The sequence below is a fragment of the Lipophrys pholis genome, assembly GCF_963383615.2.
Source record: "Lipophrys pholis genome assembly, chromosome: 23".
Taxonomy (NCBI): Eukaryota; Metazoa; Chordata; class Actinopteri; order Blenniiformes; family Blenniidae; genus Lipophrys; species Lipophrys pholis.
In genome coordinates, this window is record NC_137645.1 from 5,258,069 (window position 1) to 5,277,296 (window position 19,228).

The 19,228-nt window shown below is 43.3% G+C and overlaps 2 protein-coding genes across 3 annotated transcripts; both read left to right on the top strand.

Moving 5' to 3' along the window:
• The first annotated feature begins 481 nt into the window (after window positions 1-481).
• On the top strand, window positions 482-7,861 carry LOC308127767 (carboxypeptidase O-like). 2 transcript variants are annotated; one of them, XM_080493072.1, is made up of 9 exons: window positions 482-524; window positions 5,031-5,070; window positions 5,132-5,233; window positions 5,302-5,406; window positions 5,575-5,691; window positions 5,880-5,973; window positions 6,506-6,708; window positions 7,255-7,339; window positions 7,435-7,856. In XM_080493072.1, the coding sequence occupies exons 1-9, from the start codon at window positions 484-486 to the stop codon at window positions 7,698-7,700; spliced, it is 1,053 nt and encodes a 350-aa protein (XP_080349198.1). In that variant the 5' UTR covers window positions 482-483; the 3' UTR covers window positions 7,701-7,856. The 2 variants fall into 2 exon arrangements, with proteins under 2 accessions (XP_080349198.1, XP_080349199.1); XM_080493073.1 differs by lacking the exon at window positions 482-524 and adding an exon at window positions 4,102-4,264 and having other exon boundaries at window positions 7,435-7,861.
• A 3,296-nt stretch (window positions 7,862-11,157) lies between these two features.
• Window positions 11,158-19,149, top strand: LOC308127587 (inactive dipeptidyl peptidase 10-like; the record flags this gene model as incomplete). Its single annotated transcript, XM_080492719.1, is given in 27 exon segments — window positions 11,158-11,190; window positions 11,453-11,567; window positions 11,711-11,806; window positions 11,909-12,003; window positions 12,103-12,177; window positions 12,286-12,338; window positions 12,418-12,499; window positions 12,591-12,711; window positions 12,819-12,973; window positions 13,270-13,367; window positions 13,552-13,675; window positions 13,756-13,794; window positions 14,551-14,658; window positions 14,837-14,925; window positions 15,030-15,077; window positions 15,223-15,239; window positions 15,242-15,340; window positions 15,509-15,556; window positions 15,653-15,751; window positions 15,935-16,004; window positions 16,134-16,262; window positions 16,349-16,414; window positions 16,492-16,724; window positions 16,800-16,858; window positions 17,479-17,551; window positions 17,624-17,697; window positions 17,784-19,149. Coding segments are annotated over 27 exon segments (2,430 nt in total). The 3' UTR covers window positions 17,916-19,149.
• Between the last annotated feature and the right edge of the window lie 79 nt (window positions 19,150-19,228).

The window sequence follows — 19,228 nt, forward strand, 5'->3', positions numbered from 1 at the left end:
GCGTCTTTATTTTTATGTTTCATCCCCTCCTGGTTTCTGTGTTTCGGCTGCTTTATGTAACCACCGAGAGGGGGCGCTATACCATGTGGATCATCAGGTGTGGAAAACTATCTATCTATCTATCTATCTATCTATCTATCTATCTATCTATCTATCTATCTATCTATCTATCTATCATAACAGTTATGAGATATGTTCTGATAATTAATATCAAGGGAATTACTTGACAGTAAATCTGGAGATTTCAGATAACAGTTGGATAAAAACTGTCTTTTCAGGTGGAGACCAGAAAGTCAAGTGGTCACCAAATATTCCCCCCCACCCCCCCATTATTTGTTCTTCGCTCACAGCCACATTGTAGAAACAATCCAGGTTAGGTTCTTGGTCTATTATTAGTTAAGTAAGTAGTAGTAATTGTTGTTTTGTTTTGTTTTTCTCAGTAAGAGGCTGTAGCTGACCTGTCTCTTGTCCTCAGGGTGTGAGATGAAGCTCATCAGCAGACCACAGTGCAGGAAGGTGTGGAGGTGAGTCACTGCCTTCATTTCATTTTCCTCATCTGTGCAGTAATTTCAAAGTAGGCGATTGTTCCACCGTTACAAATTTCACACATGAGCTTGCCTCTGTCCTGTTTACACTCTATTTTTAATGATTTTCTGTGAGGTTTTTGTTTTGTTTTTTCCCCAAATTCTTCCATTGCCCGTAGGAGTGGGTGGGAGATTTGTGGGACTGTTGATGTGCAGTGTGATGGCTTTCTTTGTGGGGAACATTCTGACTTCAGCCTGTGTTGGGAGGCGATGGCAGCGCTTTGAGAAGTGAAGAGGAGGGGGAGTTTTGCTTTGCACTGTGGGGGAGGAAGGCTACACTTCTTGTGTTTATGATTTGTTCGGTGGGTGCTTTCAGTCCTGCTGATGCTGTTACAAGTATTTTTATTGCTTTGAAATTGCTCCTATGTGTGGAAGCTCTGTGTCTGTGAGCGCTGGTGTTATTTATTTTTTTCTCCCACATTTTGGTAGATAGCAGCTTGTTAACGCGGTGCCAGAAGTCTCTCCCTTCCTCTTCCTCTCAAACCTTCAGTGTGGAGAGTTTGGCAGCTGCTCCAAAGAGATTTTCACTCGGATCAAGGTCTTCACATAGATCGTGACCAGCATGTCTGATAAGGCAGGAAATTCACCTTTTGATGCCTTTGGTTATGAGAACAGTTGAGTCAACTGCCAATCGAAATGTTTCCTTTCCCAGAAGTAATCTCCTAAAAGTTTGAAGGCGTTCAATACAGTAAAAACAGTAAATAAAAGAGAAACATGGTACCGTATTGGTACTATTAGTTATATAACCTTGTGAAAAGTTCATTATTCCAGGTGTACATAGCCTCAGGAGTGTTCAGATGTCACATTTAAATGTTTGACTTTCTTTTACTTTATTGCCTACAGCAGGTTATTAGGCAACAGGTGTTTGTTTTTTAACTCTTTAATGAGTGTGGCTACATTTGTTGTCATCTTTAGTCTCAATAACAAGTTGTTCCGTTCTCACAGTACACATGCATACCTGCACATTTCTTTGAATGACTCCATGCACACAATGTCAAATTCAGGAGGATAAATCAGTGGAACCAATACATACGTGAGTGTGATGAGTTCAAGGTTCATTGATGTAGTGACTAATATTTGCCCACATTTGTTGGGTAGTTTTGTATTTTTACAGCCTTTTTGTTGTATATGCATTCCTACACTGAACTGTAATAGAATACTTAAATTTAAAGTTAGTCAACCAGTACAAAACTTGAAAAGTGGCTGTAAAAAGCTTAAATACACTCCGAATATGTCACAGTTCAACACCACACATTTACCAATACAACCCATAAGACCCTGATATCATAAATGACAGGACTCGTCCTCTTCTCTTGGGTTTCAGGATGATTATCACAGTATTAAACCATTACAGTTCGAAAGAGGCTCCTATGCTCACCACTGTAACCGAATGCATCCTGATGGGAGCGTCCACTGTTGCTGCTTGAATTTATCTTAAATTTGTCATTTTCTGCTTTGATCAGGTTGAACTCTTTTATAGTTTTGGTGTATTGCCTCAACTTTACAAGTTCAATAATTACAATTCCTAAGAGATGAAGCCAAGCGTCAACACATCAGTTCAAACGGACACGGTTTAAAACAAAGTGGCCCCCGGAGAGTGTGTGCTGAAAGTCTGCAAGTCTTTCCAGCCTTTTCCCTCTCCATGTTAACTGCAACCAAAATGTTCATCATCAAGCACCTAAACACTGCCGTATCTTATTTAAGTTGTGTTTCTGTGTTTGCACACGTGCACATAGAGATACAGTCCCTAAAGTCATGTAAGCCATGAGAACGAGTGGCCTGCCTCACTCATCTGAAAGCATTAGTTCTTTCATCCATCATTTTGAAGAAAGGAGCTGTGATGTGAGCATAGACCCGCTATCTGGGACACACACACACACACACACACACACACACACACACACACACACACACACACACACACACACACACACACACACACGCACGCACGCATGCACGCACACACACACACGCAGTTAAGTGAAGCCCAGACAGGTCGTGCCTCTTCTATCTTACAAGCAGCTCTCAAATAGACACCATGCACATGTCAGCAAAGAAGAGTGGGAACAAAGACTTGGGGCTTTGCTGAGGCGTACTTAACATGCAAGAGTTTCACTGTCAAAGCAAAAGAAAAGATGACGCCACACACACTAATTAATCTCAGTGGGCGAAAAAGAAGCCCAGCGCAGATACTGTGAGAAAAGGTAATATCAGCTCCTTGATGACCATATAACAAGTAATTGTGCACCCAGGGGAGGAGGCAGGCATCTTTTCAACTTCAACAGCTGAATGACTCATTTTCTCTTTGTCATGTGCAGCTTCATTGATGCTAAGCACGACACTGACCTCTGCTGGTCTGCTCCAGTAGCTACACTTTTTTATTTTATTTTTAAAGAATTCTCAGTTGTGTTGATTATAATTTCTTTGTGAAACTATTTCAGCATTTACAAATAAAATGGTGTCATTTCTCACCAAGGAGCCAAACTCTTGTGCTAAATTGTCATTTGGAAATAACAAATGTGCTAAAATGTGCCAGCTGAGTTCCATCTGCACAAATTTGAATGATCTTCAAAAACCACTGTGATATATTACCATAAAGATAAAATGTTAAAGATTCATAGAATGAAATGCTTTCCATTAATTTTTACATGAAAACGTTCTATTGATTTGCTGGACACATTTAGAATATCCCATCAGTCCTCAATGATGGATATGCCTCTATCTCATTGATTACAAAGATGGTTGATGGGACATTATTGGACAATTCAGAACTCAGAAAGGTTTTCTCCTTCATCTCAATATTATGGTCATTATTATGGATTAAAGAAATACCACGTGTTTCATTCAGAAAAGACATAAAGCAAACAAATACTGTAGACACATACAAAATGACCAAAATAAGACACAATGTAAACTAAATTAAATCCAAACAGCCACAAAGAGAGAAAAAGACACTAAAAAGTGATGTAGTTTCTGAAATATGAAAAATAGTTGAACCTGGCGTGCGGAAGCAGCATGAAGACATGCAAAACAGCCAAGTAAGACTCTCAATAGAAAAGGTTTATAAAATAAACCATACAGAAGGTCAGTGATAACAAATACTAAAAAAGAAGCCGAAATGGCCAAAATACACACAAAAGCAAATTTTCTCTTTTAAGGCCTGTTTGATCCAATATGCGTCCCTGGATTGATAGAGTCCCGTCCCTCTGTTTGCACAAACTGGACAATGTAAAATTTAATCCATAACTCCATCAGGTGTTTATGGCCAGGTACTTTGCTCTGTTCCATTAGTCACACCTGATTACTTTCTTGAACATTGCCCACTTTATCTAATCTTCTTGCTCTTGTGAGATTTGTTTGAAAAACTTTTTGCTTGTCTGTACATTTAAATGAGATGTTGGATATCAACTGAAATTGTGATATTTATATTGTGTTTCCTCTTCGAGGTACACAAAGCTGTAACCAGATTAGACATTAACTCACAGAGTGATAACATCAGGATGAGGATGAGGATGAAAGTTCAAAGGTGTCTCCTTACCCGACGCATGCTCATTAAAAGGTCTGGTGGGGAAGCAGGCGGTCACAAACAGGAATTAACTTCACAGAATAATAATGCTGAACTTTCTGGGACTGAGTTTTTTGGTGCTGCTCTCATCAGTGGGAGCAGCAACAATGAAGAGGTGAGTTTTGTGTGTTGAATTATTGATTAATTGAATTGATCATTACTTGGTGTTGTTATTTATCTAGTATCTCTGGATTTCTCTAAATTACAAACAAGCATTAGTAAGATAAGCAGCAGAGCTGTGAATGTGGGTTTCCCTCAAGGGAAATTGGCCAAATGTTCTCGGTGAATCAGTGGAAATTACCATTAGGAATGCACACATTTGAGTATTTGCACAGTTGCAGGCAGGTTGTTTTTTTTTTTTAGATCACAGCCCTGTGTGAAACAGATTTAAAAAGATTCTTCATTTTTGATTTACATAAACTGTTATTCTGAGTTATATATATATATATGTACAGTCAGGTCTTCTTTTATTTATTTAGTCTACTTCAGGTAAGAGAAAAATATCTCCTGTGTTTCCTCAATATAAAGTGATGTTTGTCTCTCTTTATACATCCAGGTGAAAATATGAATAATCTAGTTTTAATGTAATGTCTTTGATGAAAATTGACATAGATACCATCATTCATTCATTGAAGCAGTTTTCCCTTTTTGTGTTTGACTTTCATGGCACATGTCCAAACCAATCAAAGTAATTAAGCATTTTATTGTAGTTATCTTAGCAATACTTATCATCCATTATGTCTCATAAACATAAAGGTCATTCAAAGAAGTGACTTTGAATCTGTTCAATCTCGAATTTGCTCCTGTACGTGTGAGTTTGTGAGGTAAAACCCTTCAGAAACCCATTTTTTAACGCGTCTCTTGTATTTTGTGATCAACAGGGTGGAGCACGACTACTTCAGATATCATCCCATGCCAGAGGTGAGGACATCTGATTCACATTATTAATGAGGAGATATGTTTCTAATACTTCGCTTTACAGATCACGAAGTGGATGTCGCTGATAGTGAAGGATTACCCCGATCTCGTGACCATGGTGGACTACGGAAAGACTCATGAAAACCGGACCATTAGTTTACTGAAGGTAATGACGGAGCACACAGCCGAGGGATGCTGCTGCACGGTTCATGTGTGTTTCAATGTGTTTCTCAGATCGGCTTTGACACTGGATTGAAGAAGAAAGCCGTCTGGATGGACTGTGGTATACACGCCCGGGAGTGGATCGCACCAGCTTTCTGTCAGTACTTTGTCAGTCAGGTAAGAAACTCGCAAGCACTTCAAAACTTTCAGGAAATTCCCTCTAAAAGTCTGACTTTAGAGAGTCTGGATCTAGTTAATAGAGTCTAAGTCTGTTTGAAGATATTTCTTCCAATGCTTTTTCGTCTTCTTCTCCTCCTTCTGACTCTGATTTCTCTTTCTAATCAGATTCTGCAAAAATACAAAACGGACCCCAAGATAGAGCTGATGATGAAGAACATGGATTTTTACGTCACACCAGTGTTGAACATAGACGGTTATGTCTACTCGTGGAAGAACAGCACGGTCAGTGTTTGTATTTGATTGATCTTAACAAAATCACTTTTCGAGGGTTGGGACATGAGAGGGCGATTGCCCAAGCTGCAAGTGTGAGAGGATCTCATTTTCCACGAGTGGCACACAACCAATCCAACATCTGGGGAAATGGTATGTGAGGACATTTTAAATGAATCTCAGTATTTTGTCCAATTCAGACCCGCTTGTGGAGGAAGAACCGAACACCAGGACCTCCATCCTGCCTGTGCTACGGCACCGATCTCAACCGCAATTTCGATGCAAACTGGGGCAGTGAGTGTTGTTGAAATCTCATTAATTCACTGATGGAAAAGTATTGTTATTAGGCACTTTTGCTCCTTTGCTGCCTTGCCCTTTTGAGACAGGCAGTGGTGTAGACGCAACTGTAACAAGCTCTATGGCAGGCTGACCTGGCTCCCTCTTATCTGAAGAGTCACACGACTGCAGAACAATGTTCTAATATCGGATTTCATTAAATGATTATTGTGTCTAGAGCTTTTGCTTATTAAAAAATCCTATTTGTTCTGCTGTTGCTGCAATATATTTCCCAAATGAAGTTATCTGGCATGTGATTTATGAAAAGAAATGCATGTTAAGGTATCTAAATTTCAGGCTGAGGTAGTGTGAAGCCTGAAACTGAAAGTCAGATATTTTTATGTCTTTGTACAGTATATACAGTATATAAACTACTGTGATGACTGAATTGATCTTGTATGATCATTTGTGACTCTTTTGATGTATTCGATGTGATCATTCGATTAGGATTACCTGTAACACAATAACATTGTCTCTGCTGCATTTACAGCGATCGGAGTCTCTTCTGACTGCTGCAGTAACATCTTCTGTGGGAGTGCTCCCATGTCTGAGCCCGAGACCCAGTTCCTGACCTACTTCGTGGAAAGCCGAAAGGACGACTTCCTGTGTTTCCTCACCATCCACTCCTACGGCCAGCTGCTTCTCGTTCCATACGGTCACCCGAACTTCACCGCCTCCAATTACGCTGAGCTGGTATTCACATTGACGAACACCGTGATGCTTTACATGTTTCAGACGGGCTTCTTGCACTACTCCACATTGATAGCCGGATTATGGTTTAAACTGACGCAGGTCAGCAAACCCACATCAAGGTTATGGATGCAGTGTAAACAGTAGAGCCGCATCAGTGTGTGTCAACCAGTGTGACAGCTGTCTTTGACACACCGAGTGCGTGAGAGTGGTAATCTGCTGAGACAGAGCCCAGCAGGAGGAGGCTGTCACACAGTGATAATGGAGAAGAAGGGTCCGAGCTAAAACCCGCCACAACCATTTATCCAGACAGAATTATGTAAAGCAAGATTACAGCCATTTAGTTTCCCAGGCTTTAGTTGAACATCCACAGTGAGAAGCTGACCTGCTCCATGAAGTCTGAGCTGGACCAGATTACCTCCAAACCAGAAAAATACATCTTGATTGGATGTGTTATAGGTCCAGTGGCCACTTTACGTTGTCTTGGGAACTTTCAGAGTCTTTAATCTTCATCTCAGAGGTAAAAGTCCTCTGACCGCTCTTCTTCAGATGGAGGTGGGAACAGCTGCAGCAGACGCCATTGAAAAGGTCCATGGGATAAGGTACAAAGTTGGAAGTTCTCCAGATATATTATGTGAGTATTCATCCCTGCCAGTTACGAGCAACTACTAACAGTAGGAGGATTTAGTGTGGAAGAGAGAAATAATACTTCTTTTTTTGTCCCTCCAGACCCCAACTCTGGTTCTTCCAGAGACTGGGCTCACATGCTGGGCATCCCGCTGACCTACACCTTCGAGCTGAGGGACAACGGCACATTTGGCTTCGAGCTCCCAGAGGATCAGATCCAGCCCACCTGTGAGGAGGCCTACAGCGGAGCCCTCCACATCATCACCTACGCACACGACAAGACCTTTAACGCTGCCGTCGCCACCGCCGCCGCGACCCTTTGGACTGTGCTGTTCGCAGCAGGAACCACCGGAGTCACTCTCATGTGAACGGGGAGATGAGGCTGGAAGAAATGAAACAGAAAATTGAATATCTGCACAGAAAAAGTAAAAGCTGTGTACAATGGAAATGTATCTCTTGACCGAATGATAATGAATTTTTTTGGTCAAAGGCGACAGCTTTCAATAAATGTCACATTTTCAACAAAGGTTGGAGTGCAATGTTTGGTTTTTGCATCACGTTCGTTTTGCATCTTCAAAATGCCTTTTAATTTGATGTACTCGTCTTCAGTTTCTAACCTGTGCCACTGTGAGTTCAGGCCCAGGATTCCTCAATTCGGAGTTTGCATGTTCTCCCTGTCTGTGCGTGGATTTTCTCAGCAGAAACAGCGGCTGTCCTCGAGGAAACTCCTGCATGTCCACGTACAGCCTGTGAAAACATCGCCTCAACTTCTGGCGTCATCTGCCAAGGTATTTATCACACTCATAAAATACTGAATTAAAACTTGGACTTAGTTTCTTTCCCAGAGCCATGATCAATGCAGAGTTCACCTCCTAACGTTGCATACTGCAGTGTAACAAGTTTTTCTGTCATTTATTGTATAGATGTGTTTATATGATGTGATTGTTGCACCTGAAGTTGAAGGCTACTGGACACAAATGTTGTTTCTAAGCAAACATCAGCATTCATTAAATGGGTTTCAGATCAAAGTGTACAATTTACATTTGGATAAAAGATGATTCATTAAATGAGTTTTGTGAGAATTTAAATGTAGAGTACAAAAGGCATCCAATATTTATATTATTATGAAAAGAATTTTCTTGGTGTCACAATAGGTGATAAAAATGACTGGAAAACACAGAAAACGTGTATAATACAGATGATCAAAAAACATCTCCATATCAAGTAATTCTGGATTATAATTCGCCTTAAATTCCTTACTGTGTGCTCATAATACTATATATAAATTACTGTCTCTGTGGCGTTTTTCAGTACAACACTGCCACCTACTGGCTTAACTTGGCTATCACAGCATTCATCAACCTGGTGGCAGAGACATATAACTCTGCATGCACAATTTATTATACCTGCCACAAATGTTTATTTTAATTACACCAAGAAGTTACTTAGCTACTCTCTATCCAGATAAGTTGTCTGCTATTTATGAGCAACACCCACAAAATCACACGAAGAAGAGTCTATAAGTGCACCATGAGATTATTTTAAAGAAATCAAAATAAACAATGTATTAATAAAGGGAAAAAAAATTTGTAATAAAAAAGGGGGCGTAATAAGAGAATGGTTTTATGGTGTTATGACATATAAAATGTCTTTAAAGTGTGTATTCTAACTGAACAGTCATAACACAAAAGACTGGTTCTGACAATTTTTTTTCGCCCATTTCAAATCAAAGTGCTAAACAAATGTACTAACTTATTACAATGTTTGGAATTATAGCATCTAATAATCATATATAAGCAAACTTACTCATATTGCCACTATAAATAAGCGGATGGCTCTGGATGGAGAGTGAAATTCATCGCTATCCTCATATTGGCACATCAAGAAAAGAAAGTTCATTTTATGTCACTTCCTCTTTCCTCCCGTTGGTTGAGACTCTTACATGTGGAGATGGTGTCAGTAAGAACTTGAACTCTCTTCCACTGATGTTTACGTCTTGGGTGTCGGGATCAGAGAGATGGGTACCAAAGGTCTTGCATTGGACATGGCGGTGACCTCAGTCATTAATGTCGCCAGGATCTCATCAGTCAGAGCGTTGAGTCCAGGATGCATCGTGCAATGCCTCTCACATGCTTCCATGTGGAATAAGTTGAGTTGCTATTGTGGACATGCAGTTAAACGGGACTGCGCTTCTCTTACTGCTGGCTTGTGACTACTTAGGGTCCAAATATGTCCAATGTGAAGCGTCATGAAGAAGATCGGCTTCATGACTTGGCAGCTCAGACTCTGCAAAGCTTCCGTCTGCAAGTCATTATCATGAGTGATTGGATTAAGCTGCACCTTCTCCCTCTATTAAAACTGCACATTCATACCGTTTTCATCGAGCAGAAAAGGAAAGTTATTCAGAAAAAGTTGAGTCTTGTCTTTCAGTGAAGACTGGGCTGAGACACTTTTCTTTATCAGGGTCCTTCTGGACCATTAGCCGACTGTCTTATCATTAAAGCACTCGCGAAGCAAACAGCTGCAACCCCCCGGACCCTCAGCAGGTTAATTACACTAACCTGTAATCCCAAGTGAGGCCCTCACACTCTGATAACCTGCAGGAGCCGGTTTGGTTGTGTGTAAAAAGCAGAGTGCACTTTGTGCTGCATCTTCATCACGCTGTGGCTTTGTAGTTTGAACATGGAAAATGTTGCTCGGCACCTTTAATTGTGCACTGGGCGACATTTCTAATAATGTGGCATGTTTTTAATAAAGAGCAGCTGCTCACGGGGACTGTTTGTTTTCACAGCCATGTGTCTGCACACTGCATCCCAGAAATAAATCTCACCCTGTCTGCGAGGAGCTCCTCTGCAGATCAGCTTCACCCATCTCAGGGTGAAGAGGTGACATTCAGAAATAAGAAACCATCATGGACATGAGAAGCTGAGATCTGAAGTAGAACCGAAGGCAGAGCGTACATTTTAATAAAGAAAAATCTATGACATGACATTTAAAAAGCCCAAAATTCATGAATACAATCTGAAGGAAATGTTGACCTCACACACACACACATACATAAGGAGACATATATCCTCAGGCTGGTTTCTATTTTTTCCCCTCTCCCTCCTGTGAGCGTCATTAGTGTGTGTGTGTGTGTGTGTGTGTGTGTGTGTGTGTGTGTGTGTGTGTGTGTGTGTGTGTGTGTGTGTGTGTGTGTGTGTGTGTGTGTGTGTGTGTGTGTGTGTGTGTGTGTGTGTGTGTGTGTGTGAGAGAGAGAGAGAGAGACTCTAAGGTCCCTGAAGTGCTCGTGTGACATCATAATCAGATTAAAAAAGGCAGTTACATATTAAAAATATATATTTATTTATTTTATTTAAGTATAAACGGACCTTTCTGTGGTTTTTAAGAAAAAAACGATTGTTTCGTCAAACACAACTCATGGAAAAGTCGCATTTATTAGTGCTTCTAACAGACTTTATGTAGTATTTTGATGCCGTTACTGATTTCAGCACCACGGACAGCGACACTCAGTGGAAGTTCGCTTCTGGTCCTACAAAATAAGAGCATCCTTTACAGGTTGTTTTGAAAATAAAGCTTAAACCTTCGAGTACTGAGGTCAGTATTTTTGTCCTACTCTTTTCGTACAGTAAAAAAATGGATTAAACGAAAAAAGAACGAATGAAAGACAAGTAAAGAGTTTTAAAGAGAGGGCACATATTTTTTCTCTGAAATCCAGACCGGATGAAGGTTGTGATGGTGACCGAGCTTGATGCTCGCGCTGTACGTATAGAGTGGGGTGCAGGTTTGGACGCTATTACCGGGAGAGCTCCGGGCAGAGGAGACATGACGGCGTCCACGGAGTCACAGCAGCAGGAGGTACCGGGAACAGCCGCGGGGCGCGTGCATTTTCATTCACTTTCACTGCCTCCCCTCCCATTTTTTTGTTATTACATTTTTTTAAATAAATTTTTTGGGGCGAATATTGAAACACTGCATTACTATGAATGTCGAGTTTAATATTCACAGTGCACTGGAAGTTTGTTTTTTCTACTTTGTGTGTTAGTTTGTTTCTGATTGTGTGTGTCCTTCTGATTTCGTGTGTGTGTGTTTATATACATATATTTTGTGTGTGTTGCAGGAGTTTGCGGATGTCAACCCTCCTCAGAGGAACTGGAAAGGCATCGCCATCTCTCTGTTGGTCATCGTGGTGGTCTGCTCGCTCATCAGCATGTCTGTGGTGGTTCTCACACCAGGTAAGCTCCGCCCCTGTCATGCTGTAGCTCCATCACAATTCACCTGAAGACCCTGGTCCTGGAGGTTCTAGTCCTGGAGGTCCTGGTAGCTGCTGTGTGTTCTGCGGAATGTAACCTGCACGTTGTTCTTTGCTGTTTCTCAGCTGAACTTCCAGGAAGCAGAAAGTCGAAGCTGACGGTGTGGGACCTCTACAAAGTGGACTTCAGTCTTCAGGATCCTGAGGCCACATGGATCAGCGGTGAGTCCACGTCGGTGAGTTGTGGCGTACATGAACGTGCACCGAGTGTTGCCTCGTCTCCACAGTGCTGCAGCCTGTCTGTGTTGTGTGTCTGTGCAACAGAGTCTGAGGTGCTGTACAGGAACACAGACAATCACATCGTCACTTTCAACTTCATCCTGAACGAGACCCGGGTTCTCCTGAGGAACTCCACCTTTGTGAGCCATCACACAAACACTCTTCCTGCTACCTGTAGAACATCTGTGAACATTTAACGTTGAAGTCATTCTTCTCCTGTGGTGTTTATTTCCTGTCAGGTGGCCTTTAACGCGGTGAAGTTCTCACTCTCCGCAGATCTGAGGTTTGCGCTGTTGTCATACAATGTCACACCGGTGAGTGTCGAATTCACACTCACGCTGCACTAAAGTTGCTATATTCCTGTTCGCATCAGCAGAAGCTGCTGTTCGGTGTCAGTTCTGAATCAGTTTGTCTGTTTGCAGGTTTACAGACATTCTTACACAGCTTCGTACATCATTTACAACATCTACACAAGGTGAGTATGTGTGTGTCTGTGATGACTCTCGCACTAAAGATGCTACCTCCTCGTGTGTGTGTGTGTGTGTGATTGTCAGGGAGGTGTTGGAGTTGAATCCTCCAGAGGTGCAAAACGCTGTCCTCCAACATGCAGCCTGGGGCAAACGGGGGCAACAGCTGGTGAGACTTGTTCTCTCCTCCATTCTGCTGCATTAGCGTTGGCACGTCACACAGGAGGTGAGCTGACCGTCAGCGCGCTGTCTGCCCTCAGATTTATGTGTTTGAGAACAACATCTACTATCAGGCTGACGTGAGGAGCTCCTCTCTGAGACTCACCTCCTCCGGCCGGGACGGAGTCGTCTTCAACGGGGTGGCAGACTGGCTATACGAAGGTCCGCTTCCAACTCTTAACGTAGACCAGCTAACACTCCCAGCAGCTCTCTTTCCTCGCTGGTCTGCAGCAGAATATCTCAGACAAGAAGTGTTTGTGTCTCCTCAGAGGAGATCCTGGGATCCCACCTGGCTCTGTGGTGGTCTCCTGACGGACAGCGCCTGGCATTCCTCACCATCAACGACAGCCTGGTGCCCAACACACTGCTGCCCCAGCTCACAGGCGGCTCCTACCCCCGAGGCCGGCTCTACCCATATCCCATGGTGCGTTTCCCCTCCGCCCGCTCTGACTCAGCTATTGTCAAAAACGTTCAGACTTTGTGGAGAATGGAAACTGATGTAACCACCTGATGGCCTGAAGTACATCAACGTCACAAAGAAGGCGTTTGATCAAAAAAAGTTTCCGAAGCTTATTTTAGTCTTTGTGATAGATGAGCTCCACTCAGCCTTAGTGATACTTTCCACTCCGTCTGAACTTTTTTGGCGAACATGCACCTTGTTCTGAGCCATGTCACAGATCACTGACCTTCTGGGGGGTGTGTGTGTCCGTACTGCTGCAGGCGGGTCAGGTGAACCCTGCGGTCCGGCTGTCAGTGGTCAGCCTGTTTGGAGCGACACTCACACAAGAGCTGCAGCCTCCTGATTCGCTGGCTCTAGGGTGACGAGTTCACACACACACACGCACGCATGCACGCACGCAAGCACGCACGCACGCACGCACGCACGCACGCACGCACGCACGCACGCACGCACGCACGCACGCACGCACGCACACACACAAAACATGGCCGACACATCAGGCCCCCTTCTGACCCCTCCGCTGTGCTCCTCCCCATCGGCAGGGATCTGTACGTCTCCATGGTGACATGGATCAGCAGCACGCGGCTGGCCGTGCGCTGGCTGAACCGGCCTCAGAACCTCTCTGTGTTGGCGGTGTGTGACGCTGTCGCCGGACGCTGCCTGCAGGTAGCAGCTCCTCACACTGAACCGCCGCGGGTTCTCAGCGTGTTAGCACACTAACATGTGATGTGCTTCTTTCGACACAGAGACACCAGGAGTCCTCGGAGACGTGGCTCAGCAGACCGGTAAACATACAGCAGGCGCCCTGCCGCCTTGTACTAGTCTACACTGTAAAGGACTGTAACCATGGAAACAAGTCTGCTAGCAGGACTACAGACAAGGAAACAAGACTGTACACAAGACAATTAACAAGGACACAAGACTGTAAACAAATAAGACTAAACGAGACTGGAGCAAGACTGTAAACAATGAAAAACAAGACTATAAACAAGCAAACAAGACTGTCAACAATAAAACATCACTTTAAACAGAGGAAACAAGTTTGTAAACAAGCGTGGAACCAAAGAAACAAAACTACACAGGACTGTGAACAAGGAAACAAGACTAAACAATAAAACAAAACTGTAACCAAGCTGGTAAACAAGACAACAAGACCGTAACCAAGGAAACGTGACTAAACAAGGAAACACGACTGTAATCAACTAAACAAGACCATAGCAAAGTAAACAAGGCTGTAAGCTAAACTGTAACATAGTAAACAAACCTGTTACAAGCTAAACAAAACAGTATTAAAGTTAATTTAATACTTCAATCATTTTAGAATGGATTTTATTATGAATCTTGATCACACTAAACCCGCCTATGCTAGCTATGGTATGCTATGCTATGCTATGCTATGCTATGCTATGCTATAGTGTATCGATCTATCTCTGTTATTCTTTACCAAACTAAACTATATGACTTTATACTCGCTGTGTTCTGGTAAGCTGTGCTAAACTCTGCATTGACGAGTCCCTAACTCGTGTTGTAACTGTGTGCAGAGCGAGCAGCCGCTGTTCTCTGAAGACTCCAGTCACTTCTTCGTCACTCTGCCAGTGAAACAGGACGATCAGGGAGAATTTCACCACCTCACCATGATCACCAAGAAGGTGACTTCTCCTCCTCCTCCTCCTCCTCTATCTTCAATGTTAGCAATGTTAGATCCAGCATTAATGGAAGCTGCAGTCTGAAGAGAAGAGGCGTTAAAAAAGACATTCAGTGTGTCACGTTGGATTTTTTGGAGTTCACATTTTTTTGCAGTCGCCCTGAATGCCTCCTTGTCTTCAGGTACAAGGTCAGGATGAAGTTCGTCACCTGACGTCAGGAGCCTGGGTGGTTACTCACATCGTGTCATATGACGAAATCAAGCACATGGTGTGAGTGTGTGTGTGTGTATGTCTGTCTGTCTGTCTGTCTGTCTGTCTGTCTTTCTGTCTGTCTGTCAGTAATAGATATCTGTGACCTATTGTCTCCTTCACAGTTACTTTCTGAGCACAGAGGACGGAGCTCAGCACAGACACCTGTACAGGTAACACACACACACACACACACTTCTACAGACAGTAACTACTTAAAAATAGACAACACACACACATTCATACGCAGTAATGCATTTAAAGGATCTTCCCTCCTGTGTGTGTGTGTGTGTGTGTGTGTGTGTGTTTCGGTGGCAGTGTGTCCACCCTGGGTTTGTTCCACGGCAATGTCTGACCTGCTCACTGAAGGAGGGGTGCAGCTTCTATGAGGTCGACGTCAGTCTGGACGCTCAACATGCCATCCTGAAGTGCCACGGTCCTCTTAATGTTACACCCATATTACACACACACGTTACTCACATATTTGACTCAAGTTTCCACTGTAAGTTCGTCATTCGCTCACTGTGAGCTGTGACGGCACCTCCTTCAGGTCAAACTTGGACAGCACACACAGTGTTTATTAAAGTGTTGCTTTGTCCTCCAGGTCCTGGGGTTCCAGCCGTGCTGCTGCTGAGTTTGGACGATGTGGACTGTGAGTACTTCTCATGTGCTCAAATCTTTTGGACCAAAGGTACTCAGTAGTCTATATCTGTCTGTCTGTTTCTGCCTCTCTCTGTCTCTGTCTCAGCGTATTTCATCCTGGAGGAGAACCTCCCTCTGCGAGCGGCGCTGGACGCCAAAAGGACAGTTCAAACAGAGATCCAAACAATCTTCCACCAGGATTTTGGTATCGCACGATGTGTCCTTGCGTGTCAATGTGATGATGCTTGGCTTCCTCTAACAACTGTGTGTGTGTGTGTGTGTGTGTGTGTGTGTGTGTGTGTGTGTGTGTGTGTGTGTGTGTGTGTGTGTGTGTGTGTGTGTGTGTGTGTGTGTGTGTGTGTGTGTGTGTGTGTGTGTGTCCTGTCAGAGTTGCCGCTGAAGCTCACGTACCCTGCAGACTTCTCACAGTCCTCCATCTACGGCCTTCTGCTCATCGTGTGAGCCCCTCCTCTCAGAATTCACAGGACTTTATTCTCAGAAAGCAATGATTTAGTTTTACACACCTCTTAGCTTTAATCTACCACAAAAATGGTTCTAAGTACTAAGAGTAATGTTGCTTCTGTTAGCGGCAGCTCTCCGGGCCAGCAGCAGGTGACCGAGGAGTTCAGGCTGCACTGGGACCGGGTGCTGGTGGGCTCGGAGGAGGTGGTGGTGGCACGGCTGGACGGCCGGGGGTCAGGGTTCAGAGGACAGAGGTAATCAAACATCTAATTTTGGAAAAATCTTTCAGTCTATTAACACTGAGGTCAGATGTTTCCTCAACGTGCACTCTGTCCTTCAGGGTTTCTCAGCAGATCCACCAGCAGCTTGGCATCGTGGACACTGAGGACCAGATCGCAGCTCTGCAGTGCGTCCCCCTGTTACTCTGAAAATGTATTGTGAGGATTATGTCAAAGCTAAAGGCCAACACTCTGCGTGTTTCAGGTATCTGGTGAAGCTGCCATTCATCGACCGCACTCGTGTCGGCGTCTATGGGGAGGTTAGTGCTCTTGTGCTCAGTGTGCAGTGCAAGGCCTTAGCATTAGTCGCTGAACTCAGTAAAAGCCTTTTCCTGCAGGGTTACGGAGGCTACTTGACGCTCATGATGCTGAAGTCCACAGAGAAGCTGATCCGGTGTGCAGCGGCTCGGGCTCCGGTGACAGACTGGTCTCTGTATGGTGAGAGGAAACACAGACACTGAAGGTGATGCACCTGAGCATTAGCACTGAAGGAGCTGCTCTTCTGTTTTTCAGCCTCCGCCTTTTCAGAGAGATACCTGGGCTCACGCCTCACTGAGGACAGCAGATACCAGGTCAGCTGCTGCTAATGGTGATACTCACCATTAATGCTAATGCTGCTGAATGCTGTAGCCACTAACAGGGTGGAATACACTTTACAGTCTTTGTAGGGTCATCCTTTTCTGGATTAATGCTAATTTGCTTCTATGAAACTCTTAATTTAATGGTAATTATCCACAAGCTTCCTCCCCACCAGATGTTTTTCCTGATATTTTGGGTCATACAAACGTCACTCAGCTCTCTGAAGAAGGTCGCAACTCCACACGCACGCACCCACGCACACAGAAATAGAGCACTCTGGCCCAGTTAGAGTTAACCCACTTCGCACAACAACAACCTTCACTTGTGAGAGTGTGTGTGTGTGGAGAGAGTGTGCATGTTCGTGTGTGTGCATGTTCGTGTGTGTGCATGTTTGTGTGTGTAATCAGTCATGAGGTCCTCAGGGAGGTGCACAAGTGGAAATTGGGTTGCAGGGTGATTTTGTTGATACCCTGACAGAAAGGTGTCACTCATGGTGCATCAAGGGACTTTCTGAAATTACATTATGTGTTTGTGTGCGTCTGCGCGTGTGTGTGCGTGTGCGTCTGCGCGTGTGTGTCTGTGCGTGCGCGTTTGTGTGTGTGTGTGTGCGCAGACGGCCAGAGTGCTTCCCAACATGAGAGGTGTTCAGGGAGGAGCCGTGTTTCTGGCCCACGGCACCGCTGACGGTAAGTACCTGTCACCTGCTCAGCATTAGCAGCGCTTTCTAACACACTGATCAACATATTGTTCCTGCGCAGCGAACATTCACTTCCAGCATTCTGCAGAGCTCATCAAACACTTCATACAGATTGGAGCCAACTACACAATGCAGGTAAATAATACACTGTTGTCTTTATTCTACTTTCAATTTAAAAAAAAATTCATAACGTTTGTGCATGTTTGTGTTTCCTGTGACAGATGTACCCAGATGAGGGTCACTTCCTGTCCACACAGAGCCAGATCCAGCTGACTCACTCCCTGATGGCGTACTTCAGAGGCTGTCTGCTGAACACAGCGTCATCACTCCACATTCAGCGTGACGACGACTGAAAGAGGACAACACTGCAGCCCATAGACGTGTTTGTGTTTGTTGAGGTAGTTAGCACAGTAGCACTATTGGACATCCAGCTGTGGTTGTTTTCTTTGGGAATCTGTGTTGCAGCTGGTTTGTGTCTCTGTACATAAAGGAGGAGTTTAATGACAACATTCCCTACAACATATATTCAGACTTACTCCCTACATACATCCATATCTAATCTGTAGCTAGTCCCAAAACCACATCACAATATCACCCTTAGCAGACTAAAACATTTCTTACATCCAGACACTGAGTGGAGCTCTACGATGAAGAAGGAGCTGACGTGTTCATATTGTTGTCATGTCCTCGTGTTAGACAGAAACAATTAAATCAACTACTTCACCTGTTATTCTCATCCTGTCCTCGAGATTTCCTCAGTCTTGACCCCTGACCCTTCGTAATCATCGTCACTTTTTAAATGTTTATTAGAAACCTGAATAGAGGACCCATATTAATAGTAATAATAATGAACAAGCAACAGAAAATCAAGAACATAAAAGCACTTATTCATGTTCAAAAACAAGTTGAAACTTATTAAATCCCACTCCTTCACCCTGTGCCCTTAGCTTATATATTTACCTCCTTAAAACTATACTCAGAGTACTCGTAAATAATCAATATTCCAATAGTGTATTTGTTTTGTTTGATGACATTAGTAATTGACATATTTGTTGACCTGTTTGTTCTAAAACCATATTGGCTGTCAGACAATAGTTTCTGCTTTTTTCTAAATGTCTCGTCAGTATTTTAGAGAGCAGAAGCAGGTCTGTAGTTTTCACGTGACACTTGCTCCCGGGTTTGTGCAGTGGAATGACTTTGGGTATTTTCATTTTATTTGGAAATGGACCCGTTTTTAGTGATAGATTACAGATGTAAGTTAAAGGTTTAGAAATCTCCAATCAGATAATCTTTCACGCGAGTCAGCTTGTTTTTAAATACCTCCATATACTGTATGTTTTTGTCTCTTTAGCAACAACCTCATGAGCTTTCTGGATAATGTCCTCTTATTATATAAATCCTTAAATAGCTTGAAGAAATTTTCATGTACGCCATCCACATTTTTTTTTTATGACATGCTGATTTCCAATTCTGTGCCAATAATTCATATTTGAATGTGTTTTATGCTTACTCTGATCTCATTCTCTTGGTCTTGTTTCTATAGTTAGTATCCTAGATAATAAAAACTGTCATGAAGCATGTTTTTACTCTCTCACACTTGTACCGCAGTATCTGTGTCAGCCTCAATCTCAGGTCCTCTACCAGAGTCGTGGGAGTTTCAGGGTTC